Here is a 27,767-nt window from a genome sequence, read left to right as displayed (position 1 = left end):
TGCTTCATTTGTAAAATCATAATCTAAATTGATATTTAATAGGCTTTTCCTTAATGCCTCCTTATTATCCAACACATTCGCTTATCCAACATTCTGTCGGCCCTTTTATGTTGGATAAGTGAGACTCTACTGTATCTCTTTCTTTGGAGGCTTTTCTTTGTAGCAAAATAATATGGTTGCACTACTTACAAAAACAAGGTTTCCATAACACAAATAAAGTTCTTTATACTTACTTCTTTGCTTCCCCGCTGGGCTTCTTTTTCATGCAGATAAACAGCTTCACTCTCCCAGAGCCTCTTCTCACACCGAACCCGCACAGAAGCTTCACACAGTAGCCTTACACACAGCAGCCTTCACACTGGAGCTTCACCCAAGAAGCCTTCAACCTGGGGCTTCTCTCACCAAAGCTTCTCACACTGGGGTCTTCTCATACTGAGGCCTTTCTCTCACTGAGGCCTACTAAGCTACAAGCACACCTACTTATATTGAACTGCAGCTTTTGCTGAGTCGTTGCATCCATTTAACCCTTTTCTGTGCTTGACTCACACTTTTTGTAATTAAAAATATCAATTTAATTTTTAATATTTCTGTCAGATAATTTTTAGTATTTCTGTCAAAAATGCTGCTAGAACACAGCCATATAGCCCGGAAACCACACAAGATTTGTAACTGAGAGTTATGACTCTGTAACCATTCTATATTCATAAGTTAAATTTTATTTTAAAATTCATTTGAAATATAAATAGTGTTGCCAAAAGACGACCAATAAATACATAAATAGATAAATACAACATTGGGATGATTCCACTCAATCCTGTAACAATTTTCGAACGCAAACAGATTGCAAACGTAGAGGCAGGCAATAATTTAAGAGATGGATAAAGGGAAAATAGATGAGTTCATCTTCACCTCGCAAGGTACATACCAACCAGAGATGCATGCTGTATAGAGTTACCTTGATCTATGGCTTCAAGTTCTGCCTTCTCAAGGTTGAACACTCTTGTAAGCTCACTATTTCTTCCAACTCCATTGAACCAAGGATCAAATCTATCTTACTCTTTCTTCTTAAAGTCCTTTGACATTCCAGCGCATATAACGTTATATGGAGATGCAATGCTAACCAGAGCAAATTCTGAACACTTAAAAATTTCTCCGGATAAAGGCAAATATACACATAAAGCAACTTAATTGATAACAAAAGCATCTTTTCCACGTCAACATGGACCCCTAAAAACGGTAATTTGGGCTAAGGAACCTGCAACTAAACCAGCTGGGCTGCATACGATAAAACCTATGGTAAAAGCTTTGCTAATGGGAAAGACTGGCTAAAAGCTTTGAGAACATATATAAAGTCACTCACTTTTCTATCCCACGGAACTACTTTTAAGACAAACCATAGTTAGAAAGACAGGGAATTGATTAAAAATATTTTTAATTAGGCCCAACTGGCCCAGTGCTCCCAAAGATAGGCTAAAGCCCATATAAACATCAAAACCAGAATGATCTCAAGCAAGCCAGCCTTTTCCTATCAGCCAGCCTCATGGATTTGCCTTTACAGTGGCAAGCCTCATGACTTCAAACACCAGACAGTTGCTTTCTAGAGAAAAAAACAAGACGCAAGGTAGCAAACAGGCAAACTAGGAGTAAAGAAGGTCTATATCCAACTTTTATAGATAAGGATATGCCTTTCCTTCTCCTCAGCAACCAGTATCTGGAAACTGGAGGCACGGTAAGGAATAACACACAGGTAAGAGATGCCGGTAAACAATAGAAAACATCGGCAAAGGACAGAAGCATTATGGGAGGCATAAAGCATCTACCCATTGCATTACTGCCCTGGACACAAAGGTGAAACTTGCATACCCATTGCTGGGGAAACTTAAGTCATTATTGCTAACAGAACCAAGAGAAGTGCCATTTTTTTTCCAGCGGATGGATATGTGCCATAACCACAAAGGTACCAAAACTCAGGGAATAAGCTCCAGCAAGGACAAATCTCCAAAGACCCGAGCGTCGGGGAGGGATTTCTCAGCCAGCAGCACATGGAGGGGCTTGGGGGGCTCCAGCTCCTCCTCCCCACTTGAGAAGTCTTCCCTTACAATGCGGTTGTTGAGGCGGCTGAATCTCCGGGCTTTCAGGCTGGGAGGGGAAACAGGCCACAAGCTTATCATTTCGCCATTCCTTTCCTACAGACAGCTATCCGCAAAAGTCACGCTGCACTAGACATGCCACACGGCCAAGTGGCTGCCATTATTAAACAATAAAACAAGATAATGAAAAGTAGCACACCAGGTAGGTTCACCAAGCAGCTTCCCAGGTAATGATAAGAGGCTACACACAGCCATGGATCACCTTGAGAGCTAATTAACACCTAGTTTTAGAAACTCACAGTATGAACAGAATTGCTTATTATGATTATATTTCTTCAATTCTAAGACTCACCTTTTCCCCCTATGTAAACATCTCCAAAAATGGGTGCATCTTAGGCCCCTTCTGCACTGCCATATAAAATCCTGCTTTGAACTGGATTATATGGCAGCGTAGACTCATATAATCCAGTTCAAAGCAGATAGTCTGGATTATTCTGCTTTGATAGTCTGGATAATATGGCAGTGTAGAATGACCTCTGAATCGCAAGTGTATCTTTTGTATTTTTGTTGGTGGTACTGAAATTAGGGGAAATCTTACAACCAATGGTGTCTTACATTTGAAGAAATACATTATTATTAGAATAATAGAATCATAGAGTTGGAAGAGACATTGTGGGTCCTCCAGTCCAACCCCATTCTGCCAAGAAGCAGGAAAATCGCATTCAAAGCACGCCCAACAGATGACCATCCAGCCTCTGCTTAAAAAGCCTCAAAAGAAGCCTCCACTACACGCTGTGGCAGAGAGTTCCAGCTTTCTCGCAGTGAGGAAGTTCTTCCTTATGTTCAGGTGGAATCTCCTTTCCTGTAGTTTGAAGCCACTGTTCCATTGTGTCCTAGTCTCTAGGGCAGCAGAAAGCAAGTTTGCTCCCTCCTCCCTATGACTTTCCCTCACATATTTATACATAACCCTCATAATGTCTCCTCAGCCTTCTCTTCTGCTGGCTAAACATGCCCAGCTCTTTAAGCCGCTCCCCATAGGGCTTGTTCTCCGGATCCTTGATCATTTTAGTCGCCCTTCTTTGGACACATTCCAGTTTGTCAACATCTCCCTTAAATTGCAGTACCCAGAACTGGACACAGTATTCCAGGTGTGGACTGACCAAGGCAGGATAAAGGAGTAGCACGATTTCCCTTAATCTAAACACTATAATAATAATAATAATAATAATAATAATAATAATAATAATAATAATTATTATTATTATTATTATTATTATTATTATTATTATTATTTCTACCCCCACTTTATCTCTCTTTTTAAAAAGATCCAAAGCAGCTGACAATAACAGCAGTACAATATATATAACCTCAATTGACTTGTGGCTCTAAGGGCCCTTCCACATAACCATATAACCCAGAATATCAAGGCAGAAAATCCAACAATATCTGATTTGAATAGGGTTATCTGTGTCCACACTGCCAAAATCCCACATTTTCTGGTTTGAAGCAGAAAATGTGGGATTTTATTCATATGTGTGGAAGGGGCCTAAGAGGGAACAACAGACAAAAGCTCATTACATGACAACCTGTTATAGTTTGCAGGTCACACATATGTTTGTTATATATGCTTCCCCCCCTCCAAATAAATTAATAATTTATTATACAGTATTATTATACAGTATACAATAATATACAGTAAGGCTACATTTAGGGGCACAAGACATTGGCTACATTTAGGGGCACAAGACACCCATGAAAGTGAACAAGAAACCTCGTGGAGGGACAAAGTTTGCCCATGCCTGTTCTATACTCAACGTCTGGCAGAAATTGACCATAAACACACTGGAGGACCTAGGCCCCTTCTACACAGCTGAATAAAATCGCACATTTTTTGCTTTGAACTTGGAATATATGGCAGTGTGGGCACAGATAACTCAGTTCAAAGCAGATATTGTGGGATTTTCTGCCATGATATTCTGGGTTATATGCCTGTGTGGACTGACCTCTAGAGATTCCAAAAGGTAACATTTTGATCAAATCTGCAAATAATGAAATCCGCAAAATATAGTTTACGATGGGCTCTTCCACACAGCCATATAACCCAGAATATCAAGGCAGAAAATCCCACAATATCTGCTTTGAACTGGGTTATCTGCTTCCACACTGCCATATATTCCAGTTCAAAGCAGATAATGTGGGATTTTATTCAGCTGTTTGGAAGGGGCCTATATTGCTTGTAAACAGTACTTCCAAGCCAAGGGACTCTCTGGACTAAGACTAGACCTACCAATATGGCCTCCGCTCCTGTTTCGTCATCAAGCGCCACAGCTGAGCCAGCTCCCTAGTTGCCGCTGTGGATGCCATACCTGGATAAGCCCTGCCAACACAAAAGCAAAAGGAACACACACTGATTTGGTCATTCAAGCTCATAAGGAGTGTGCCTTTATCCCTTTGTCCCTTTAAAGCAGGCATGGGCAAACTTGGGCCCTCCAGGGGTTTTGGACTTCAACTCGCATAATTCCTAACAGAAATAGGTTTGCCTATGCCTGCTTTAAAGCTTCTGAGGCCCTTTCCACACAGTTGTATAAAATCCACATTCAACTGGATGATATGCCAGTGTGGATTCAGATAACCCAGTTCAAAGCAGATATTGTGAATTATTAGTCTCGATATTCTGGGTTATATAGCTGTGTGAAAGAGCCCTGAGATAATAAAGTTACTGTGGCAACTCCCTGCCACACCAGCCATCTGCTCCCATAAAAAAACAATGCTTTATAACATCCAGCAAACAAAAAATGAAATGAAACCTAATGTCAACACACATCCCTTCTCAAGACACAGGTCTTGGGATTATTTTTTTTAAAAAATTATATCCAAATTTGCTAGCAATGTATAATGAAAAACAACTGCTGGGGATTGGATTACAAACAGGCCCGTGTTTGCTTAAGGAATGGTTGTGCTCAAGGCACAGCTTGCCGTGCTGGCTTTGTCTGCTCCCTGACTACAGTTCATTTGATAAAATCATTTATAGACTCATTTTTCATAGAGGAGGGAATTCAATGCAGGAGGAGAAACACACGTGAAGAGCCTCTTTGCTACAAAGGCAGGAGGCTTCCTAGAACTGGAGACTTTCAAACAAGATTTCAGATTTTAATGTTGTAATAAAGACATGTGCAGGTGACAGAAACAAATATGATCTGTGTCCACTTACATCTAGTTCAGCCATACTCCCCCTAAGGAGGTCAGAACAATGGATTACCTTTAAAGGCTGCTACCAAGATTACATTTGATTTACGGTAATAGCTTTTTTTGGGTAAATGATTGATATGTTTTTGGTAGTTTCAAACTGATGTCGTTATTAAGTTGGGCTTTGTTGATTTTATTGTACGCTGCCCCAAGATCATCAGATAGACAGAGGGATATTACTGAAATAAAATAAAGTGTGTGGGTGCGAAAGAGAGATTTGGACACACTGAGCAGTCAGCCTTTCACATTTGCTAAGGTTAAGGGCACAGAGAGTGGAAAGTCTCCAAATAAACACTATTTGCGGACTCATATAATGCAGTTCAGCTGCACTGAATGGCATATGAGTCTATACTGACCATATAATGCATTTTCAAACTGCTTTATATGGGAAAAGTTGACCAGAGTTGTGCTGGACCACAGAGCTGCACTAGGCAACCTCTTAGGCCCCTTCCACACAGCTGAATAAAATCCCACATTTTCTGCTTTGAACTGGGAGATATGGCAGTGTGGACTCATATAACCCAGTTCAAAGCAGATATTGTGGGTTATTCTGCCTTGATATTCTGGGTTATATGGCTGTGTAGAAGAGCCCTAAGAGAGGGACCATACTAGTAAAATCTGAAAATTTTTGGAGAGCTAGCTATATATGTATACTTTGGCTGGACATTTCAAAAAACAAACAATTTGCTCCTTTTTTTGGTCTTGATTAAATCATGATGGAATGGAAGAGATATATTTAATTGAAGATCTCTTCCGACAGGCCTAGCCAGTCAATTGTTAACTATGAATTTTAAACTCATGTCCTGTGTTAACAGTATTTTCATTTTTGTTCAGTCTATTTTACTTTACATAAATGTTTTATGAAATGGTTTAACTATGCTGTACCCCTTCTTGAGCTGTGAGGAGAGGCACGTAAGAAATAAACTATTATTATTATTATTATTATTATTATTATTAATAATAATAATAATAATAATAGGTATTATTATATATCAGGCATGGGCAAACTTTGGCCCTCCAGGTGGTTTGGACTTCAACTCCACAATTCCTAACTGCCTATTGGCTGTTAGGAATTGTGGGAGTTGAAGTCCAAAACACTTGGAGGGCCAAAGTTTGCTCGTGCCTGTTATTGTTTTGAGAGGCAACAGCTATATACATGGGAAAAGGACTGGTTACATAAAATCCCATATGTGGAGAGTTATATAAATATGAAGAATGGCTAAGTAAACTAAAAGAGCAAGAAATATCTGGGAAAGGATTAATTGGAAACATATATAATAGATTAACAGGCAAGGAAATGGGGTTGAGGTTATTAGAAAAGGTATGAGAAGAAGACCTAGGACCTCTGTCAGATCTGGAATGGAAAAGGGTTCTAAAGTGGAGAGTGTTAAGAATCTGTCAATAAGATTAAAAGAAAATGTGTATAAAGTCATATGGAGATGATATACCACACCGGTCAAATTAGCAAAGCAAAGTAACCTTTGTTGGTGATGTGGCATGCACAAAGGGACATATTTTCAGCTGAAGAGTTTTTGGAACAATATATTTATGGAAATAGGTAACATTATAGGACTAATCATTGCCCGGATGCTAGGTTAGCATTACTAATGGATGCCACAAAGCTGAATTTAGAATCATAGAATAGTAGAGTTGGAAGAGAAGAAAAAGAAAGAAAAAGAACTGGTGGTTATTTTACTCACATGCCGAGACTTATAATTGCAAAGAATTGGAAGATAGTAACCAATCTCACGCTGAAAGCATGGTATGGGGAGGTATGAAATGTTGCCTTAAATGATAAACTATCAATGGAAATGAGGGTGTTCAGAGGTGAAATTAAAAGATCAGAATTTGATTCATACAGGTCGGATTTCATCAAATATATTTTAGAGAGTGATAAGGGAAAACAATACAACCTTGTTGGTCAGGAATTTTGGATATGGTTGACTCATAAAATTATGGTAAAGGAAATGATACTTATTCAGGCCTTGGTGGTGGGGTTATGTGTTTGTAAAATGTTCATTGTTTTGTGTTCTGTTTACACTGTAATCTGTTAATTTATGTAAATTTTTAAAAAGTAGAAAAATGCATGTTAGATATTGATCGGAGGGGACTTCAGCTTTCTCACCGGATGTAGTGCTTGCGGTTCAGGCGGCAGAACATAATAAACCCGTTCACGCATTTCTTCTTCAGCTTCAGAGGAGAGGTGCCACTATGCTTCTCACAGGCTCCGGCCCGGTGCTTCTGCTTCTTGACCCCTTTCTTCTTCTTTTTCTTCTTCTTCTTTTGAGAAGATACTTGCGATGGCTTCCTGACCCTCTTGCAAGGCACCCAGGCGCAGTCGCTGTTTTCGTCGCTGGAGGAGACGGGGTATTCGGACTTGAAGTTGGCAGCCTCCAAAGAAGACAAGATGGAGATAGGCGCAAGCAGCTCAGTACAGGAGACAAGCATGCAAAATTGCCTCCTCAGAAACCCAAATGCGTTACAAGTCTAGGCTCATAGGCATGGCTAAACTTTGGCCTTCCATGTGTTTTGGACTTCAAAGACCAAAACACCTGGAGGGCCAAAGTTTGCCCATGCCTGGTATAGAGCCTCCTTCTCTAGAAGAAAGTACCCTATATACTCGAGTATAAGCCAACCCCCAACTCTGAATACTGGCGAATTTGGGGATTGACCCAAGATTTTTGGGAATTGTAGTTCATCCACATCCTTATGCATTTTCTAATGGGAGCATTCATAAAAAACAATAGGAAAGACTAAGTTTTTTTCTAAGAAATAGCGGGCTGTGGCGCAGCTGGCTAGTAACCAGCTGCAATAAATCACTACTGACTGAGAGGTCATGAGTTCGAAGCCGGGTCGGGTTAAGCCCCCGACCATTAAATAGCCCGGCTTGCTATGCAGCCCCAAAAGACAGTTGCATCTGTCATTTAGGGAAATTTAGGTACACTTTATGCGGGAGGCTAATTTAACTAATTTACAACATCATAAAACTGCCAGCAAAACACGAGGAAAGGAATGAGGAAGTACAGCCACTAGTGGACAGTGAAGTAACAGCTCCCCTTGTGGCCGGAATCGTGAAGCTGGAAAAAATGTTAAATGCCGCTGTGTCTGTCTATATATGTTGTTTGTCTGTTGGCATTGAATGTTTGCCATATATGTGTTCATTGTAATCCGCCCTGAGTCCCCTTCGGGGTGAGAAGAGCGAAATATAAATACTGTAAATAAATAAATAAATAAATAAATAACATATGACCACACTGCTATTACCTAACATCCAAAACCAAATAAGGTCCTTTTCAAATAACCCAGGCATCACTGGGTACCCAAGCTAGAAATAATAATAATATCCAGTATTACAATCCACCTGTTTATTTTAATGTGGGTCTTCCCAATCGTTTAAGAAAAGGAAGGCAGCAGCCAGAATGGACAAGCGTTGTGTCCTTTTCCTCTCCTTAAATATACAAAGGCTGCTCTTGAGCAACTTCAGAGTTCATGTATTCTGATACGGTGACATTGAAAAAGGAAAATAAAATAGACCCGGCACAAGCTTGTCTCCCGGAGGACGAAAATAACACCTCTTGCTCCATCGCCACACTTTCTTCCCACCTTTTGAAAGTAGTAATTCTGCCATGGAGTTGGCATCTCATTCATTCTTGAGACAGGGCTGGGGCTGCTTTCCTCCATTTCGCTGTAGGAAAGGTAGCAGTGATCCAGTGTAAAGGCTGACTGCAAGAGGCAAAGGAAGACGTATCTTCTGGCAAAACAGCCTTTAAGAAACATGGCAGAGGTATAATAAAAAGAGAAGGGTGGAAAAGATTTACCTTCCTCAGGAGGGTTCCCGAAAGGGTCATAGGATAATGACTGGACTGAGGGGATAGATAAACATCTTCAAACAACACTGCAAGGAAACAGGGAGGATAGGAATCCATTAGACATATACAGTTCTTGAATTGCTAGGGACAAAGAATCCTCTAATTTTGGGTATCAGTGGACTGGTTTTTATTTTTGGCTCATTAATTGCCATTCCTAGTTTTAATTTCTCAATATGTTAGGAATTGTGGGAGTTGAAGTCCAAAACTCCCAGAGGACCGAAGTTTGCCCATGCCTAATTTATAACCTTTTGTCTTAAATTGATTTATATTATGTATGAATTTTTATTGTTCTGGTTTTAGCAGATTCCTTTCATGACCTGCCTTGGGCCCTGCTTCAGGAGAAAGACAAGATACAAATACAGTAGAGTCTCACTTATTCAAGCTAAACAGCCCGGCAGAAGCTTGGATAAACGAATATCTTGGATAATAAGGAGGGATTAAGGAAAAGTCTATTAAACATCAAATTAGGTTATGATTTTACAAATTAAGCAGCAAAACATCATGTTATACAACACATTTAACAGAAAAAGTAGTTCAATGCACAGTAATGTTATGTTGTAATTACTGTATTTACGAATTTAGCACCAAAATATCATGATATATTGAAAACATTGACTACAAAAATGGCTTGGATTATCCAGAAGCTTGGATAAGTGAGGCTTGGATAAGTGAGACTCTACTGTAAATAGGTACAGTAGAGTCTCACATATCCAACATAAACAGGCCAGCAGAACATTGGATAAGTGAAAATGTTGGATAATAAGGAGGGATTAAGGAAAAGCCTATTAAATGTCAAATTATGTTATTATTTTACAGATTACGTAGCAAAACATCATGTTTTACAACAAGTCTGCCACTTGTTTGGGAGTGTGACTGCACTTGTGTTGTTGTTGGGCATGTTGGCCCGCTGTGCTTGCTGCCTAGAGAAACATCTGTGGATCCAAGTGGGAGGCAGACTGCGTTGGATAATGCAGAACATTGGATAAGCGAAGGTTGGATAAGCAAGACTCTACTGTACATGAAAGAACTCCCAGCATTTGGAAATTCATTCCCAGGAAGCCTTTTGTGTTTGAAAAAGACTATTTAAAATACAGTTTTACGCTTGGATGCTCCTGTTACAGGGGAAGAGACATACGTTAGGTATGAGAACATCAGACATAACTGATGGCTGTTCCTTTTACCTGGGGAAAGCTCCTCCTGTCCGCCATGAAGAATGTGCCTGGGGAGCAGCCGAGCAGGAGAGGAGAAAAGTGAAGGGCTGAGCCCCAAATCAGAGCAAGTGTTTGGGGCGCCAGTCCCAGGTGAATGCAGCTGCAAGTTCCCTGATAAGAAAAGAGTGCCATTGACTGTGTTGCTTTGTATGCAGATGAGGATGTTGACTAGCATAAGGGAGTAATCCCAATTAACAGCATATGTTGTCTGCCTCTCATCCATATTTAGGCCACACATATGTGTGTGTGTGTGTCTGAGTTTTCAAGTCAACCATCAACTTATGAAGAGTCCATAAATTCCACAAGGTTTTGGGTTGCTGTGAGTTTTCCGGGCTGTACAGCCATAGAATCATAGAATAGTAGAGTTGGAAGAGACCTCATGGGCCATCCAGTCCAACCCCCTGCCAAGAAGCAGGAAAGCAGAACCATGTTCCAGAAGTATTCTCTCCTGATGTTTTGCCCACATCTCTGGCAGGCATCCTCAGAGGTTGTGAGGTCTATTGGAAACTAGGCAAGTGAGGGTGATATAATTGTGGAATGTCCAGGGTGGGAGAAAGAACTCTTGTCTACTTGAGGCATGTGTGACTCTGGTTGAGTTAGTCTGCAGTGCCTTTCATGTTCCTTGATTCGTGTTTGGGTAATGCTGCAGTTGGTGGTCCCTATGAAGACTTCTCCACAGCTGCATGGTATACGGTAGACTCCTGCAAAAAGCATCTGTGAACCCCACCTTCTCCAAGGTGACTTAAACCACCGAAACTGGGCTCTCCAGGCCTATGGATACTCCACCAGAGATATCTGAAAAGCTGCAAGACCAAAAAACAAGTCACAAGAGTAAAGACAAAGATCCACTCAGAGGAAAAGTGTTCTTGCCATACATCAAGGGAATCGCTGTCCGCAGAGGGAAGCTGATAAAGAAACACAACCTACAAACTATCTGCAGACCCACTAAGAAAATCCAACAAATGCTACATTCAGCAAAGGACAAGACGAATCCTCTCACTTCTGCAGGAGTGTACCATATCCCATAGCAGAGCACTTGATGACCCAACCTGGACACAGTATATTATTTGAGAACACAGAAATGCTGAACCATTCTAACAATCACAATGTCAGACTACACAGAGAAGCCATTGAAATCCACAAGCATGTCGACAATTGCAACAAAAAGGAGGAAACCATGAAAATGAACAAAATCTGGCTACCAGTATTACAAAAACTCTAAAACCAGGACAGTAAATAAAGACCAACACTCAGAAGACCAGGAAATTCCAGACAAGAAACAATCAGGGCCAGCCAACACCTCCCAACAAAGGCTTTGAAAATGTTAGGCTATTCAGTGCTAATCAAGCTAGCCAATTGTAACATTCATACTTGCCTCAAACAGACAAGAGTTCTTTCTCCCACGCTGAACATTCCACAGATATATAAGCCCCACTTGCCTAGTTCCCAACAGACCTCACAACCTCTGAGGATGCCTGCCATAGATGTGGGCAAAACGTCAGGAGAGAATCCTTCTAGGGTTTTCTTAGGCAAGGAATATTGGATGTGCCTGAAACTGCGCCCTGAAACTGAGCCTACAACACTAGGAGTAATGGACAGTCCTTCTGGGCTTGCGGAAAGATCAAGCCCAGAAAGACTTTATTTCCCCATCCTTTTTGAACTGCTATTCACACAGTCCTCAAACAGTCATTGTGGCCTGGAGGTTTATAGGAGTCAGTCTTAAAAGGCAGCTCTGGAAGTTCTAACCTGCAGTATTTGGGGGAAAGGACCCAGGTCAGATTTTGTATACATGTGTGCCTTCAAATCACCTGGCAACCTAAGGGTGACTCCAGGAATTTCACAGCATTTTTGTGGTTTTGCCAATCCCTTCCTCTGAAATATAGCCTACAGCTCTCCCATCCAACCAGAGCTAATCTGGTGGTTTACTGAAATATAAATCAGAAATTAAATTGAATTTTATTCTGTATAAACAAGTTTAGGATTGCACATGCATTCCCAGGTTGTCCTGTGCACTCCTGCTCCTTCAGGTGCCATGCTGCAGGGCCCTGCTTTCAAACTATGCAGTTCCTTGGGCTTTTGCACAAAGGTTCTTGCCACTCACCGTGAGTGATCCACACTGGAGACTGGACTGAGAGCCAAGGGCTGGCTTTGAGTCCTTCTTCATCTTCCTCCTCGTAAGAGGAATTATAATGCACCAACTCCTGCCTAAAAACACAACCGAGGTGGTCAGTGAGCCAGTCAAAGGATGTTATTGGTGTCCATCATAACAAGAACCATAGAGACCACAAAGGCCATCCAGTCCAGCCAAATCCCAGGGAGGGTGACACAATCTAAGCCCTCCCAACAGAGGGAGACACAATCTAAGCCCTCCCAGCTTGTGCTTAAAAACGTCCAACCAAGGTCCCTTCACTGGACTTTGAGGCAGTGAGTTTCACTATTGGACAACTCTTCCTGTAGTCAGAAAGTTCTTCCTAATGTTCAGATGGGACCTCCTTTCCTGTCATTTGGACCTCCTTTCCTGTCATTTGGACCAATGGCTCCACTGAGTCCCCATCTCCAGGAAAGCAGAAAACAAGCCTGCTCCTTCTTCCTTGTGACATCCCTTCAAATATTTAAACATGGCAATCATGTCTAAATAATAATAATAATAAAACTTTATTTATACCCCGCCACCATCTCTCCACGGGGACTCAGGACGGCTCACATGGGGCAAGGCCCAACTAGCACAATTTACAGAAAAAACAGCAGAAATACATTGAACAATATACAAAAAATAATAAAACACAGTAAGACAATAAAACAAGAGTTAATACAGCAGTAAATCAATCAACCACCAAGTACAATTCAGTTGACATCATTGGTGGGGGGGACTGCAGCAGCAATATAAAATAACATCATCACTTAAAATACCAGAATAAAAGGGACTTAATAAAATTCAGGATAGAGTTATAATGCCAACTGAGGCTGGTCATCCAGTGACTGTCTCACCAAAGGCCAACCTAAACTCAAACTTCTCTTAATGATTGCGATTGTGTTACTATGTCCCTTTGAGTCGTTTCTGACTTGTGACAACCTAGTCCTAACCTAACACTCCAACCATGAAACCACACTGGCTTTCTGAGATCCACTTCTTCAGACACCCAACCTGGGACCGTGCTAACCTTTGTCGTCTCCAAGCCCTTTCTCCATTCAAATCTCACAAACAGTGTTAAAAAGACATTCCAGATAAGAGATCTCTTAAAGCAAAATCCTATTCCAAAATATGAAAGTTTCGGTACTGTCTGTCCTTACCTCATCAGCGGATGTCCAGATTCCCCAGCGTATTGGTACTGCTCATCAAAGGCATACAGAAAAGTATTCTCTACCTCTTTGCTTTCCTGTTGGTCACTACCCAAGTTACGGTCTGCCAATGAGAGTCAAAGAGAAAGGGGGAAAAGTGGTTTCAAGACCTCATTTATGTCCTCAGAGCTGTAGAAAGTACGTTTTATTACAGCCAAGTAAAAGAAGAAACAGCATAGAAAGAACTTTGCCCTGGGAGCCTTATATTTAGGGCCATCTCCATTTGAAGTGGGCCCTGGAGGCAGAAAGGAACTGCCAGGCCACAGTGAGAAACTGGTGCTTTTGATTAAACCAACACAGTCCAGCAAATGGCACTGCGTTTCATTTTTTTCTAATGGAAACAGGCTTTCCACTACTTTTTCTAGCCCCAATATATTAAACGATACGTTCAAGTTAGCATGAAGGAAGCACACTTACTTTGATACTCGTATTCCCCTGTTGTTGATTTCAGAGAGATTTACAAAAAGTACCCCAGAAGGAATGAAGAAGGCACAGTTTTAATAATGTCCAGGAAGGTATTACCTAAAGGCAGGTGAGATTTGGATACTAGAGCTTGGACACCAGGAAAGAAAGAAGACGGCTTCTGGGAGGACAGTTTCTCCTCCCGGTTTACATCAACGTGGGAAGGGATGTTGTCAGTCTCCAGAGTAAGGAGTTTGCATGCTCTCTTGTTGCCTCCTTGCCGTTCTGCAAAATCAAACAATATGAAACAGATTTGAGAAGAAACCTTAAAGGTCAAACCTTTCCTCCTCCATCATGCCAAAAACATGAAAAAGCTCAGCTGCCATGTTTAAACATTTTGTGGCTCTTGCCTTGCTTAGTTCAAATGCCTCCGAGTTTAATCTTTACAATGGTGTATAGATCTAGGTATCCTTTAAAATTCATCATTACTTGTATGAACTGCTCCAAAACCATCCCCTGCCCCAAAAGCAATCCATGCAATCTATCAAAGAATTGGTTGTAGAACCTCGTGTCCACAGATTCCTTCTCCCAACCTGTTCTGTGGCTACGTCTCCTCTTCCTGGGTTTCTTGAAAACATTGGAGGGCTTTGTTTTCTTCACCAGTGGCGTGGCTTCCCTTTGTCTCCTCTTTATAGTTGGTATCACCACCGGTTCAGTCTCTTTTGCTTGAAAAAAAATGAAAGAGGGCCTGGTTGTACCACATAAGATGTTTCCTGTGCATTGGTTTCATTTGACTAGTCTTCATTTTCATTGGTTTGCCAGCTACGCTGAATATTTATTTTATTTTATTACAATATTTATATCCCGCCCTTCTCACCCAACAGGGGACTCAGGGCGGCTTACAATAAAACACACATATAAAACCTGTACAATACACTATAAATCAGTTAAAAATTAACTTACATAAAACATTCATAAAACGCATTATAAAATGCAGATAGGCGTGTTCAAGTCTAAAAGACTGGGTCTGTCAATTGAGTTCCAGCGTACATAATAGTAATTAATGCTGCTGATTCTTATTCGAAGGCCTGGCCCCACAACCAAGTTTTAACCTTCCTACAGAAGGATAGGAGGGAGGGAGCCTGCCTGACTTCAATGGGGAGGGTGTTCCATAGGCGGGGAGCCACCACTGAAAAGGCCCTGTCTCTCGTCCCCGCCAGCCGCACCTGTGAAGCTGACGGGACCGTGAACATGGCCTCATCTGACAATCTTAAGCTTCGAGGTGGGTCGTAGCGGGAGACACGTTCGGACAGATAAGCTGGGCCGGAACCATTTAGAGCTTTATAGGCTAAAGCCAGCACCTTGAATTGTGCTTGGTAGCTAATCGGCAGTCAGTGGAGTTGGTGTAACAGAGGAGTAGTACGCTCCCTGTACGCCGCCCCAGTTATTAAACTGGCAGCCTCCCGTTGGACTAATTGAAGCTTCCGAACAGTCTTCAAAGGCAGGCCCACGTAGAGTGCGTTGCAGTAGTCTAAACGGGATGTTAGTGTCACTAACTGTCTCTATCCCCTTTCTGTTTGTTCATAAAACCAAATTTCCTCTCTCCTGTATTTCCTAGTGTCCTTCTTGCCTAGGCATGGGAAAACTTTGGCCCTCCAGGTATTTTGGACTTCAACTTCCACAATTCCTAACAGCCGGTAAGCTGTTAGGAATTGTGAAAGTTGAAGTTCAAAACACCTGGAGGGCTGAAGTTTGTAGCTACATGCCTTTCTTTGCTTTTGTTGAACATCATTCACACAAAAGAAGAGTCACAATAACCAGATAAAACATTTAAAATAAATAATTTTGTCAAGCACAACTAAGATCAACCTTCAATAAAAAAAAGCTGGAAGAAAAAATAAGGAGAATACACAACAATATAAGAAGGAACAAGAGGATAGAAAGATAGTGAAATGGCAGACAAAGGTTTGAGGTAATGAGACAAAGAGAAGGCTGTAGAAAAAAAGACGTTTCTTCTCAGTGGCCAGAGAGAATAAGCAATAAGAAAAAGGACCTTCTCCTGTAATCAGGAAAGCGAAGGTGGAGAACAAAGAAACACAGATCCTTATATACTATTTTTGCCGTCCTCTATCTACGTCACATAGATATTATCCATCACCAATTAGTGTCAAAAAAGTCTTACTCTGCACTTTACTAAAAGCTACTTTTGCATTTTCCTAAAATATAAGCTCTTTCAAGACCTCTGACCCTCCATTAGGCCTTATCTCTGGAATTCTCATCTAGGCTCTCAGGGATCCATTAATTAAGGAATTCCTCCCTACCTTAGCTTGTCAGAGAGAGTCATTAGTACTCCTACATGGCGCCAGGTCTTATCTTGACATCCCAAAAAGCCTTAATTTGTCTCTTGTCCATTAGCTTATCTATTCTTGTTGACACTTAACATATGTCTCTGGCACTTAGGGTGAACTTTGGTCTTCTGCTTATGGGGAGACAGTTATTTGCTGAGCAGAGTGTATTTTGGGGCTATATGCACACAATTCTGTTTGTGATTACATTTTTCCTATTCCTATATTTAATATGATTACATTCAATATATAGTTTCCAATACAAGTATTATATTTTCCCAATACACCTTCATCAATAGTAAATAAATACAGCTAATCGATTTAAAATTAGATTTGTTACAGAAGCTATATAGAATCTCCAATACCTTTTGTAATGTGTGTCAGTGGAATAGAGATGTAGATTTAGTTGCAATAACGATAACCACTCCTAAGTTTTAGGAAAGCAGTCAAGACATGGCTGTGTACTCAAGCGTTTGAGGAATAAATATCTGAGATGATATGGCCGAATCAAGGCGTACGTGAAAGGTGTCAGCGGATAAATCTAATAACTCATGCATTTTAATATTTTTATAATTCATGTTTTAATAGAGTTAATATAACTTTTAATTGATTTTGGTATTGTTATTGTTTATTGAACTGCTATTGTTTATTGAATGTGTTTTTGGGGCAATGGAATTGCCGACTGTTGTAAGCCGCCCTGAATCCCTACGGGTGAGAAGGGTGGGGTAGAAATGATGTAAATAAATTAAATAAATAAATAAACTTTGTGAAACTTCCACCCTATATTGCAACAAACCAAATGTTTCATTTTGTTTTTTTGTTTTTTTACAACACATTAGATATTTTAAAGGGTTAACCAATTAAAAACAACTTTACTATCTCTATGTTTCCCCTTTTTCGCCCTTGCCCCAATTTCCTCAGTGTGAAATTATTTTATTTTTATTTGTAAATTCTTAATAAAAAAATTACCACCAAAAAAAGGTTACATTTACAGGGGGGCCAGAGTTTTATTTCATAGGAATGCTGGACAGCCATCTAGAAACAAATTGTGGAAGATGCCTAGAACATATTATCAATACAGCAAGTATAGTTTATTCTCAGAGATGGGAGGAAGTTGTTATCCCACTCAAGAAGAATGACTGATGAAGATCTGCAAATGATCAGAGATGGACAAAGTGACTGCCGATTACAGAGAAATCTTTTATCTATTTCAAGAAAGACTGGGACATCTTTATCGCGTTTTCACAACAACAGGGGCAAATGTCAGTTGTTATATTTATGAATTAGAAGAATTGCCAAAAACAGAAGAGTACATACACAGGATTGGGTAAGAAGTGTAGAACATTTTGTATTATTTTCTGTTTAAATCTTTATTTAAATCTTCATGTTGGAAGCCGCCCTGAGTCCCTTTGGGGAGATAGGTCGGGTTACAAATAAAATGTTTATTATTATATTATTATTTTGATGTTACCTTTTGGTTCCCCAGACTTGACTTGGAGCAGGGATTTGGCAGTATCGATGTTTGCCTGCAAATGCTCAATGTAGCGGAGGACCCGGAGAAGAACTTCCTTCTGTTTCAAGTTGAATAATTCAAAACAAAAGAAAGGGAAGAGCAAGAGGAACAGTGTAAATGGTTACACTATATAACATGATTTTTGTTCCTGGGTTATGAATGTCATTTACTAATTGGTTCTATCATAAAAACATGGAAAATGTTTATTAAACTGCAAAAACTTTGTGCAGGAGGAACATCTTGCAGCACTTTTTGCTATAGTTTTTCAACGAATATCTCATTGACTCTCAACCAATTCAATCTAGTTTGTGGCAGCCACAAAAACAAAGTTTCTGAAGTAGAACAACTACTTTCAAAGTTTTTTTTTTTCGTGTCAGGAGCAACCGGAGATGCTTCTGGAGTGAGAGAATTGGCCGTCGGCAAGGACGTTGCCCAGGGGACGCCCGAATGTTTTTGATGTTTTTACCATCCTTGTGGGAGGCTTCTCTCACGTCCCCACATGGAGCTGGAGCTGATAGAGGGAGCTCATCCGCACCTTCCCCGGGTGGTATTCAAACCCGGCAGCTTTCAGGTCAGCAACCCAACCTTCAAGTCACAAGGCTTTTATCCCCTAGGCCAGGGGTCCCCAAACTAAGGCCCGGGGGCCAGATGCAGCCCTCCAAGGTCATTTACCTGGCCCCTGCCCTCAGTTTTATAATATAATGTTTTATATCAGTTTTAATAATATAATATATTGTATATAGGCCTGTAGCCTGGATTTTGGTTCGGGAGGGGCTAGGATTTTGATTTGGGGGGGGGGGGCTGAGTCTGAGTGAGAGAGGATTTGCCCTAGCAAACCTTTGTATCGTTATCCCAATACCCACCATGCATATGGGATATATTGAGCATGGCATGATATGAATAAACATAACAGTTTAAATAATAAATATAAGGCCTTCTCATGGACCACCCTGGGAATTTCAGGGGAGGGGGGGGCTGAAGCCCCTCAAGCCCCCCCTCCCCCCAGCTACATGCCTGATTGTATATACATATAATATTGATAAAAATATTATGTTATACAATATAATACTAATAATAATACCATATAATTATATTAATTATATGTTATATATCACATATAATATTACAGTATAGTGGTATAGTTCAATATCGTAATATATAATGCAAATATTGTGCTATGCCAATAATATAATATATTGTATTGTATGTACATACAGCTGCTCTGAGTCCCCTTCGGGGTGAGAAGGGTGGGATATAAATGTAGTAAATAAATGTAGTAAATAATTAATTAATTTTAGGCTTAGGCTTGCCCAAAGTCTGACATGACTTGAAGGCAAACAACAACAACAACAACCCTAATTCACTTGACTATCTCATTGGCCAGTAGCAGGCCCACACTTTCCATTGAAATCCTGATAGGTTTATGTTGGTTAAAATTGTTTTCATTTTTAAATATTGTATTGTTCTTTCATCGTTGTTGTTTTGCACTGCAAATAAGATATATGCAGTGTTCATAAGAATTTGTTTCAATTTTTCTTCAAATAATTCGGCCTCTCCACAGTCTGAACGATTGTGGACCAGCCCTCTGCTTTAAAAGTTTGAGGACACCTGCCCTAGGCCATCAGAGGCTCCACTTTCAAAGTAAGGACCACACAATTAAACAGGAAATTACATTTTCAAACCAGGAACAGATTTTTCCCACCAAATTTTGTTACATAGTGTTATTGATGTAAAATTTGGAAAAACTGCCAGCATCTGAATGTGGCCAAGATGGAAACAATTCTCAATTGGTCCAAGCCAGAAGAGGTTTTCTCCTCTCTCCTGGTGCATTAATGAAGTACATATGACTTCTGTGCTTTCATAGAATCATAGAATCATAGAATAGTAGAGTTGGAAGAGACCACATGGGCCATCCAGTCCAACCCCCTGCTAAGAAGCAGGAAATCGCGTTCAAAGCACCCCAGACAGATTAAACTTAGTTCCCAGCAACTGAAGCAAACAAAGGACAAAAGGGAAAATGAAGTGGAATAGAGAAAACTTGGGACATTTTGGGACTGAAAAAATTGGGATGGCAGAGGGTGAATCTGAACCGTCCCTTTCATACTAGGGCAGTCGGAGGGAATGCCACATGTCAAATATATTATGTTAAACCAGTTTTCAGTTGGGTATTATCACCACAACAATCCTTGATACACATGGACATTCTGTAGCACAATACCTTCGTCAGCCTCTTGCAGCCAGTCCGCAACGGGATGGGCAACATCTCAGCCAATTCTTTAAGCGTGTTTGCAATGGCATTGCGTTTATTTCTGATGATAATAGAAGGGGGGGGGAAAGGTGTGGAGTTACAAGTTAGGATCTTCCTATTGAAGTCAGTTTCAAAATCTTTATATATAAAAGTCAAAGTATGTATGTATATGAGTTTTTCCCACATCTATAGCAGGCATTCTCAAGAGTTTTATTTATTTACAGTATTTATATTCCGCCCTTCTCACCTCGAAGGGGACTCAGGGTGGATTACAATGAACACATATATGGCAAACATTCAATGCCAACAGACAAACAACATATATAGACAGACACAAAGGCATTTAACATTTTTTTCCAGCTTCACGATTCCAGCCACAGGGGGAGCTGTTGCTTCTCTGTCCAGTAGTGGCTGTACTTCCTCATTCCATTCCTCGTGTTTTGCTGGCAGTTTTATGATGTTGAAAATTAGTTAAATTAGCCTCCCGCATAAAACGTACCTAAATTTCCCTAATTGACAGATGGAACTGTCTTTCGGGGCTGCATAGGTCAACAGCAAGCCGGGCTATTTAATGGTCGGGGGCTTAACCCGACCTGGGCTTCGAACTCATGACCTCTCGGTCAGTAGTGATTTATTGCAGCTGGTTACTAGCCAGCTGTGCCACAGCCCGGACCTCAGGTTGTGAGGTCTGTTGGAAACCAGGCAAGTGGGGCTTATATATCTGTGGAATGATGTCCAAGGTGGGAGAAAAAACTCTTGTCTGTTTGTGGCAAGTGTGAATGTTGCATTTGGCCAGCTTAATTAGCACCGGATGGCTTTGCAGCTTCAAAGCCTGGCTGCTTCCTGCCTGGGGGAATCGTTTGTTGGAAGGTGTTAGCTGCCCCTGATTGATTCATGTCTGGGGTTCCTGTTTTCAGAGTGTTGTTCTTTATTTACTGTCCTGATTTTACTGTTTTTTTAATACTGGTAGCCAAATTTTGTTCATTTTCATGGTTTCTTCCTTTCTGTTGAAATTTGTCCATGTATTTGTGGATTTCAATGGCTTGTGGAGTTCAACGTGGACAATTTTTACAGAAAGCAGGAAACCAAGTTTGGCCATGCTGGATATAAAACAATGATATTAATGATATGTCGTTGTTGTTTGGAGATGGAAATCAAACAGCACCTCTAGGTGGTATTGAAATGCAAGTCGCATCAACCTTAGAAAATAATATTGGGATTTACAGTATAATAAGAGACCCCTGGTGGCACAGTGTGTTAAAGCTCTGAGCTGCTGAACTTGCAGACCAAAAGGTCCCAGGATCAAATCCCGGGAGCAGAATGAGTGCCCGCTGTTAGTCCCAGCTCCTGCCAACCTAACAGTTCAAAAACATGCAAAATGTGAGTAGATCAATAGGTACTGCTCCAGTGGGAAGGTAACGGCACTCTATGCAGTCATGCCTATGGCCACATGACTTTGGAGGTGTCTACGGACAACGCCGGCTCTTCGGCTTAGAAATGGAGATGAGCACCAACCCCCAGAGTCGGTCACGACTGGACTTAACATCAGGGGAAAACCTTTACCTTACAGTATAATAGATTCTTGGGGGTCATGATTTCTTCCATCCGAGTTTAAAATAAATTGGGTTTCGAGTTGTTGGCTCCTTTAGCCATCTCACCTGTCATCCGAATTGTGTTTTAAATTCTTGCTCTTTGCTCGCAATTCCTCCGAACAAGCACGGCCTGTTTGGTCCCACATCTGTCAGAGGAGATAAAAGTGAAAGAGGCTCATTTCTGACTCAGATATATATGTGCGTATGTGTGTATAGCTGACTTACAAAATAAAGGGCAACGGGATAGAGAAGCAATGGAGGCAAGGCTCTTTTTATGGAGAAAGCTGAGATAAATACGAGGGTTATCCAGAAAGTAGATTATGTTTTGGAATTTAAAATGAACAAAGTATAGGAGAAAACATTTACCATATGCAGTTGAAAGCCACACTCAAATTCCACTTCTCAACATAGTCGCCATTCAAACCTAGGCACTTATCATAGCGATGAATGAACTTGGCAACTCCTTCCCCACAAAACTCTGCCGCTTGCGTCCTCAACGCAGCATTTTGGCAACGATGCGCAGATGCGGAAAGGGTGACCGGCTGGTTGAGGACGCAAACGGCAGAGTTTTGTGGGGAAGTAGTTGCCAAGCTCATTCATTGCTATGATAAATGCCTAGGTTTGAATGGCGACTATGCTGAGAAGTGGTATTTGGGTGTGGCTTTCAACTGCATATGGTAAATGTTTTCTCCTATACTTTGTTCATTTTAAATTCCAAAACGTAATCCACTTTCTGGATAACCATCATACGTTTCGCTGTGTATTTATTTTATTTTATTTATTTATTTCCAATATTTCTATCCTGCCCTTCTCACCCGAAGGGACTCAGGGCGGCGTACAATTGGCAACAATTCCATGCCGACACATCATTAAAAACAACAACATACAAAAATGTATTACAACCAATTAAATACAGTATAAAATATAAAACATAAAATCCGTTCGTCCAGTATCCTCCTACTTTATCCATATAACAGTCTGGGTCGTCTTTGTCATTTATTCGTTAAAAGCCTGAATATATGAATAGTGTATGAATATAGATCTCTAGCAAAACCTAAAAACAGACCCGAAGGACTTCTTGAGACACAAAATGGAAAGAATAGGCCATTATTGTATTGTCAGGGCCTGTTTTGTTTTTTGTTTTTTGGGAGGGGGTATCTCGCTATGGATTGCAATCTCAAAAAAAGCTGGCAGGCCGCAAAGGATACTCAAGTCCCATTTATAGGCAATGGCGCCATAAAATGGCGGCCCTTCTAGCTATCCAATGGGAAATATATTTTAAATACATTTTTTAAAGATTCTCATAGATATAGATATAGAATTTTGAAGCCATGAATGATTGTACTACAGCAGTGGTTCTCAACCTGTGGGCACCCAGATGTTTTGGCCTTCAACTCTCAGAAATCCTGACAGCTGGTAAACTGACTGGGATTTCTGGGAATTGTAGGCCAAAACACCTGGGGACCCACAAGTTGAGAACCACTGTACAACAGAGCATCCATCTTGCCTTTTGGAAAGTATGTATTTTAATTATTCAGTAGAGTCTCACTAATCCAACATAAATGGGTTGGCAGAACGTTGGATAAGCAAATATGTTGGATAATAAGGAGGGATTAAGGAGAAGCCTATTAAACATCAAATTAGGTTATGATTTTACAAATTAAGCACCAAAACATCATGTTATACAACAAATTTGACAGAAAAAGTAGTTCAATACGCAGGAATACTATGTAGTAATTACTGTATTTACGGATTTAGCACCAAAATATCACGATATTTTGAAAACATTGACTACAAAAATGCGTTGGATAATCCAGAACGTTGGATAAGTGAGACTCTACTGTATTCTTAACTTGACTGAATATATCAAGGAAGGCTATGAGAAAGGTTGCATTATGGGAACGATTTCCGTGGACCTTACGGCAGCCTATGACATTGTGTAACATGGGGAAATGCTGCATAAAGTCTATCATATCACCGGGGACTACGATTTTACAAAAACGATCCAGACCCTCCTAGAAAACCGCAGCTTCTATGTGGAGTTTCAGGGCAGGAAAAGTAGATGGAGGAGGCCAAAGAATGTTCTACCTCAAGGCAGCGTTCTTGTTTATATCTTTACTAACAATCAGCCACAACCACCGCTCATAGAATCATAGAATCCTAGAGTTGTGCCATCCAGTCCAACCCCATTTTGCCAAGAAGCAGGAAAATCGCATTCAAAGCACCCCTGACAGACGGCCATCCAGCCTCTGCTTAAAAGCCTCCAAAAGGGATGTGGTGATTTACCAATTTCTACGAACACCTAATTAAAAATAAATCCATGATGAACCAGTTAAAGTTAGATGGAAGTCAACATTTTTTCCATTTTATTTTTTTTTCTCTTTTTTCTTTTTACCATATATATTTTCCTTTTTTCTTTTTCTCTTATCTCATTTCCTACTTTCTATAAACAATTAGTGTTCTCCCACTCTCGATGACTTTCCCTCACATACAGTAGAGTCTCACTTATCCAACATAAACGGGCCGGCAGAATGTTGGATAAGCAAATATGTTGGATAATAAGGAGGCATTAAGGAAAAGCCTATTAAACATCAAATTAGGTTATGATTTTACAAATTAAGTACCAAAACATGATTTACAACAAATTTGACAGAAAAAGTAGTTCAATACACAGTAATGCTATGTAGTACGTAGTTACTGTATTTATGAATTTAGCACCAAAATATCTTGATATATTGAAAACATTGACTACAAAAATGCGTTGGATAATCCAGAACGTTGGATAAGCGAGTGTTGGATAAGTGAGACTCTACTGTATATTGAGATTTGATGCGGAAATGGATAGAAATATTGAATACTGGAAGACTTTAGACTCAAAATGGGGTGCTTTGTGGCCTGCATTTTTTTTCACAACGTGAGGCAGTAAGATTCCTAAAACTGAAGGGAACCTCTGTTGAAATAAATGGAATAAAAGGCATAAAACGGTAGACTTTGAAGCCAGGTACTGTATATAAATCCATAGGGATACCTTCGCTTGCGTTTGAAATAAAGCAAAAGCTAAGCTTGCATCCAGAAAACGCACGAGCTTCTCCTACTCTGGGCGCCATTCCAAGGGGAAGCCTTTTTATAGCAAAGGGGGCGGGGAATGCGGGGCGACGGGGCACACTGATTGGCTGTTCACTACACTACTAAAAGGCAGAGCCGAATGTTAGCAAAAAAAAATCCTTAACGTTCTGAGCGCGCGCGCTCTTTCTTGCGCATGCTCAAAAGCGACATTCTGGACCTACTCTGGCCGCCATTGCAAGGGGAGGGTTTTTATACAAGGGGGCGGAGATTGCGGGGCAACGGGACGCATTGATTGGCTGTTCACTATATCAATAGAAGGCAGAGCAGAATGAGAGTAAAAAAAATCCCAAACGCTCTGAGCGCGCGCGCTCTCCTTCCCGCGCATGCTCAGAAGTGAAAGAAAAATGTGGTTGATCAAATAGGCTGCTAAAGGAGCCAAAAAAAAGTTTGGAAAGTTGGCAACTTTCATAGGATTGCAATGGAGTTGGGGGAAATCCCTCAAGGGTTTTGTTATAAAGTTATTGTAAACCTAAAGTCCTTAATAATATAATAATATTGTATAACAAAGGACTGTATAATGTGCTATAATATTTTATGATATATTGTTTTATAATATAATTTAGTATTTTTATAATATACAGTAATATATAATGGTATATGATAATACAATATTTTAACAATTTATTTTATAATGTATTATACAGTGATATATAATGTATGATAATAATACTATTTTGTAACATATTTTATAATTTACTATATTTTATATTGTTTTATAATATAATATATATTCTATAATATACTAGCTGTGCCCGGCCACGCGTTGCTGTGGCGAAGTCTGGTGGTCTGGGAAATAAAGTATTGAGGAATTGGTGGTAGTTAAGGTCAAGGGTGAAGGTTTTCCCCAGACATTAAGTCCAGTCGTGTCTGACTCTGGAGGTTGGTGCTCATCTCCATTTCTAAGCCGAAGAGCCGGCGTTGTCCGTAGACTCCTCCAAGGTCATGTGGGATGACTACATGGAGCGGCGTTACCTTCCCGCCGGAGCAGTATCTATTGATGCACTCACATTTGCATGTTTTCGAACTTCTGGGTTGGCAGAAGCTGGAGCTAACAGTGGGGGCTCTCTCTGCTCCCCCAATTCAAACCTGTGGCCTTTCAGTCCAGAAGTTCAGCAGCTCAGCGCTTTAACACACTGCGCCATCAGGGGATATTATTTCCTAAACGTGGTGAATATACAATATTTCTGATTGGTTTTTTTTGTTTGTTGGAGGCAAGTATGAATGCTGCAATTAGGAAAAATTATTAGGATGTAATGGCCTTGCAGCTTTAAAGCCTGGCTGTTTCCTCCCTGAGTGAATTTTTTGTTGGGAGGTGTTAGCTGGCCCTGATTGTTTCCTGTCTGGAATTCCCTTGTTTTCAGAGTGGTGTTGTTTGCGATATTTTATGTGCTTCTACTGTCTGTGGCCCTGAGAAAACAGGATTTGCCAGACTTTGATGATGGGAATACTTTGTTGGGAGGTGTTAGCTGGCCCTGATTGTTTCCTGTCTGGAATACCCTTGTTTTCAGAGTGATGTTGTTTGCGATATTTTATGTGCTTCTACTGGCTGTGGCCCTGAGAAAACAGGATTTTCCAGACTTCGATGATGGGAATACTTTGTTGGGAGGTGTTAGCTGGCCCTGATTGTTTCCTGTGTGGAATTCCCCTGTTTATTTACTGTCCTGGTTTTAGAGATTATATTCTGCGTTATTCTATCCCAGTAATTATTTCATATTAAAGAAGAATCTCACTTATCCAACATTCGCTTATACAATGTTCTGGATTATCCAACGCAGTCTGCCTTTTCATAATCAATGCTTTTGTAGTCAGTGTTTTAAATTCATTGTGATATTTTAGTGGTAAATTTGTAAATACAGTACAGCAGAGTCTCACTTATCCAACATAAACGGGCCGGCAGAACGTTGGATAAGCGAAAATGTTGGATAATGAGGAATTAAGGATAACCCTATTAAACATCAAATTAAGTTATGATTTTACAAATTAAGCACCAAAACATCATGTTAGACAACAAATTTGTCAGAAAAAGTAGTTCAGTACACAGTAATGCTATATAGTAATTACTGTATTTATGAATTTAGCACCAAAATATCACGATATATTGAAAGCATTGACTACAAAAATGCGTTGGATAATCCAGAACGTTGGATAAGCGAGTGTTGGATAAGTGAGACTCTACTGTAAATACTACATAGCATTACTGCTCATGGAACTACTTTTTCTGTCAAATTTGTTGTATAATATGATGTTTTGGTACTTAATTTGTATAACGATTACCTAATTTGATGTTTAATTGGCTTTTCCTGAATCCCTTCTTATTATCCTGCCGGCCTGTTTACGTTGGATAAGTGAGAGTCTACTGTATATTTCTAATCTTATATTATCTGCTCAGAACTGGATTATATGAGGCCTCTTCTTCACAGCTGTATAAAATGCACACTGAAGTGGATTATATGGCCGTGTGGAGTCAAGATAATCCAGTTCAAAGCAGATAATATAAGATTATAAATGGGTTATATAGCTGTGTGGAAGGGCCTTGAGTCTACACTGCCATATAATCCAGTGCAAATCTGATAATCTGTGGAAGAAGACTCAGTGAGGCCTAAATCTGCCTGTCCCCTAACTGAAACCTGGCTGTCCCTTGGTTGCTAGGCAACCAAGTGGGCAGAGATGAGCCCTCTAAACTGGCAGCAATTGGATAAAAAAAATTATTGCTCTCCCTCTAATTAGGACTTTATTTTTATTTTCTTTTTGTTGTATCAACCTTGAGGCGTGGATGATGGGTTGTG

The 27,767-nt window shown here is 40.3% G+C and overlaps 1 protein-coding gene across 2 annotated transcripts; it reads right to left on the bottom strand.

Annotated features, from left to right (window-relative positions):
- Nucleotides 1-331: 331 nt before the first annotated feature.
- meiosin (meiosis initiator) lies at nucleotides 332-24,966 on the bottom strand. 2 transcript variants are annotated; one of them, XM_062962537.1, is made up of 14 exons: nucleotides 24,884-24,966; nucleotides 21,922-22,001; nucleotides 20,234-20,324; nucleotides 17,974-18,073; nucleotides 14,751-14,882; nucleotides 14,278-14,442; nucleotides 13,708-13,819; nucleotides 12,518-12,621; nucleotides 10,387-10,527; nucleotides 9,155-9,231; nucleotides 8,940-9,059; nucleotides 7,462-7,727; nucleotides 4,378-4,467; nucleotides 332-2,139 (listed from the first exon to the last, which is right to left on the bottom strand). In XM_062962537.1, exons 2-14 carry the CDS (start codon nucleotides 21,999-22,001, stop codon nucleotides 1,968-1,970), a joined length of 1,650 nt encoding a protein of 549 aa, XP_062818607.1. In that variant the 5' UTR covers nucleotides 24,884-24,966; the 3' UTR covers nucleotides 332-1,967. The 2 variants fall into 2 exon arrangements, with proteins under 2 accessions (XP_062818607.1, XP_062818608.1); XM_062962538.1 differs by lacking the exon at nucleotides 8,940-9,059.
- Nucleotides 24,967-27,767: the final 2,801 nt, after the last annotated feature.

The sequence above is a fragment of the Anolis carolinensis genome, unplaced genomic scaffold (genome assembly GCF_035594765.1).
Source record: "Anolis carolinensis isolate JA03-04 unplaced genomic scaffold, rAnoCar3.1.pri scaffold_10, whole genome shotgun sequence".
NCBI lineage: Eukaryota > Metazoa > Chordata > Lepidosauria > Squamata > Dactyloidae > Anolis > Anolis carolinensis.
The sequence above is the reverse complement of the archived record's forward strand: the minus strand, read 5'-3'. Positions and strand labels throughout refer to the sequence as shown.

Coding starts and splice junctions, on each gene's coding strand:
- meiosin (XM_062962537.1), bottom strand. CDS start 22,001: ATGTGGGACCAAACAGGCCGTGCTTGTTCGGAGGAATTGCGAGCAAAG. Junction 14,443..14,750: donor GAGACGTAGCCACAGAACAG/GTTGGGAGAAGG, acceptor TTGATTTTGCAG/AACGGCAAGGAGGCAACAAG. Junction 10,528..12,517: donor TCCAGTGTGGATCACTCACG/GTGAGTGGCAAG, acceptor TTTTCTTATCAG/GGAACTTGCAGCTGCATTCA.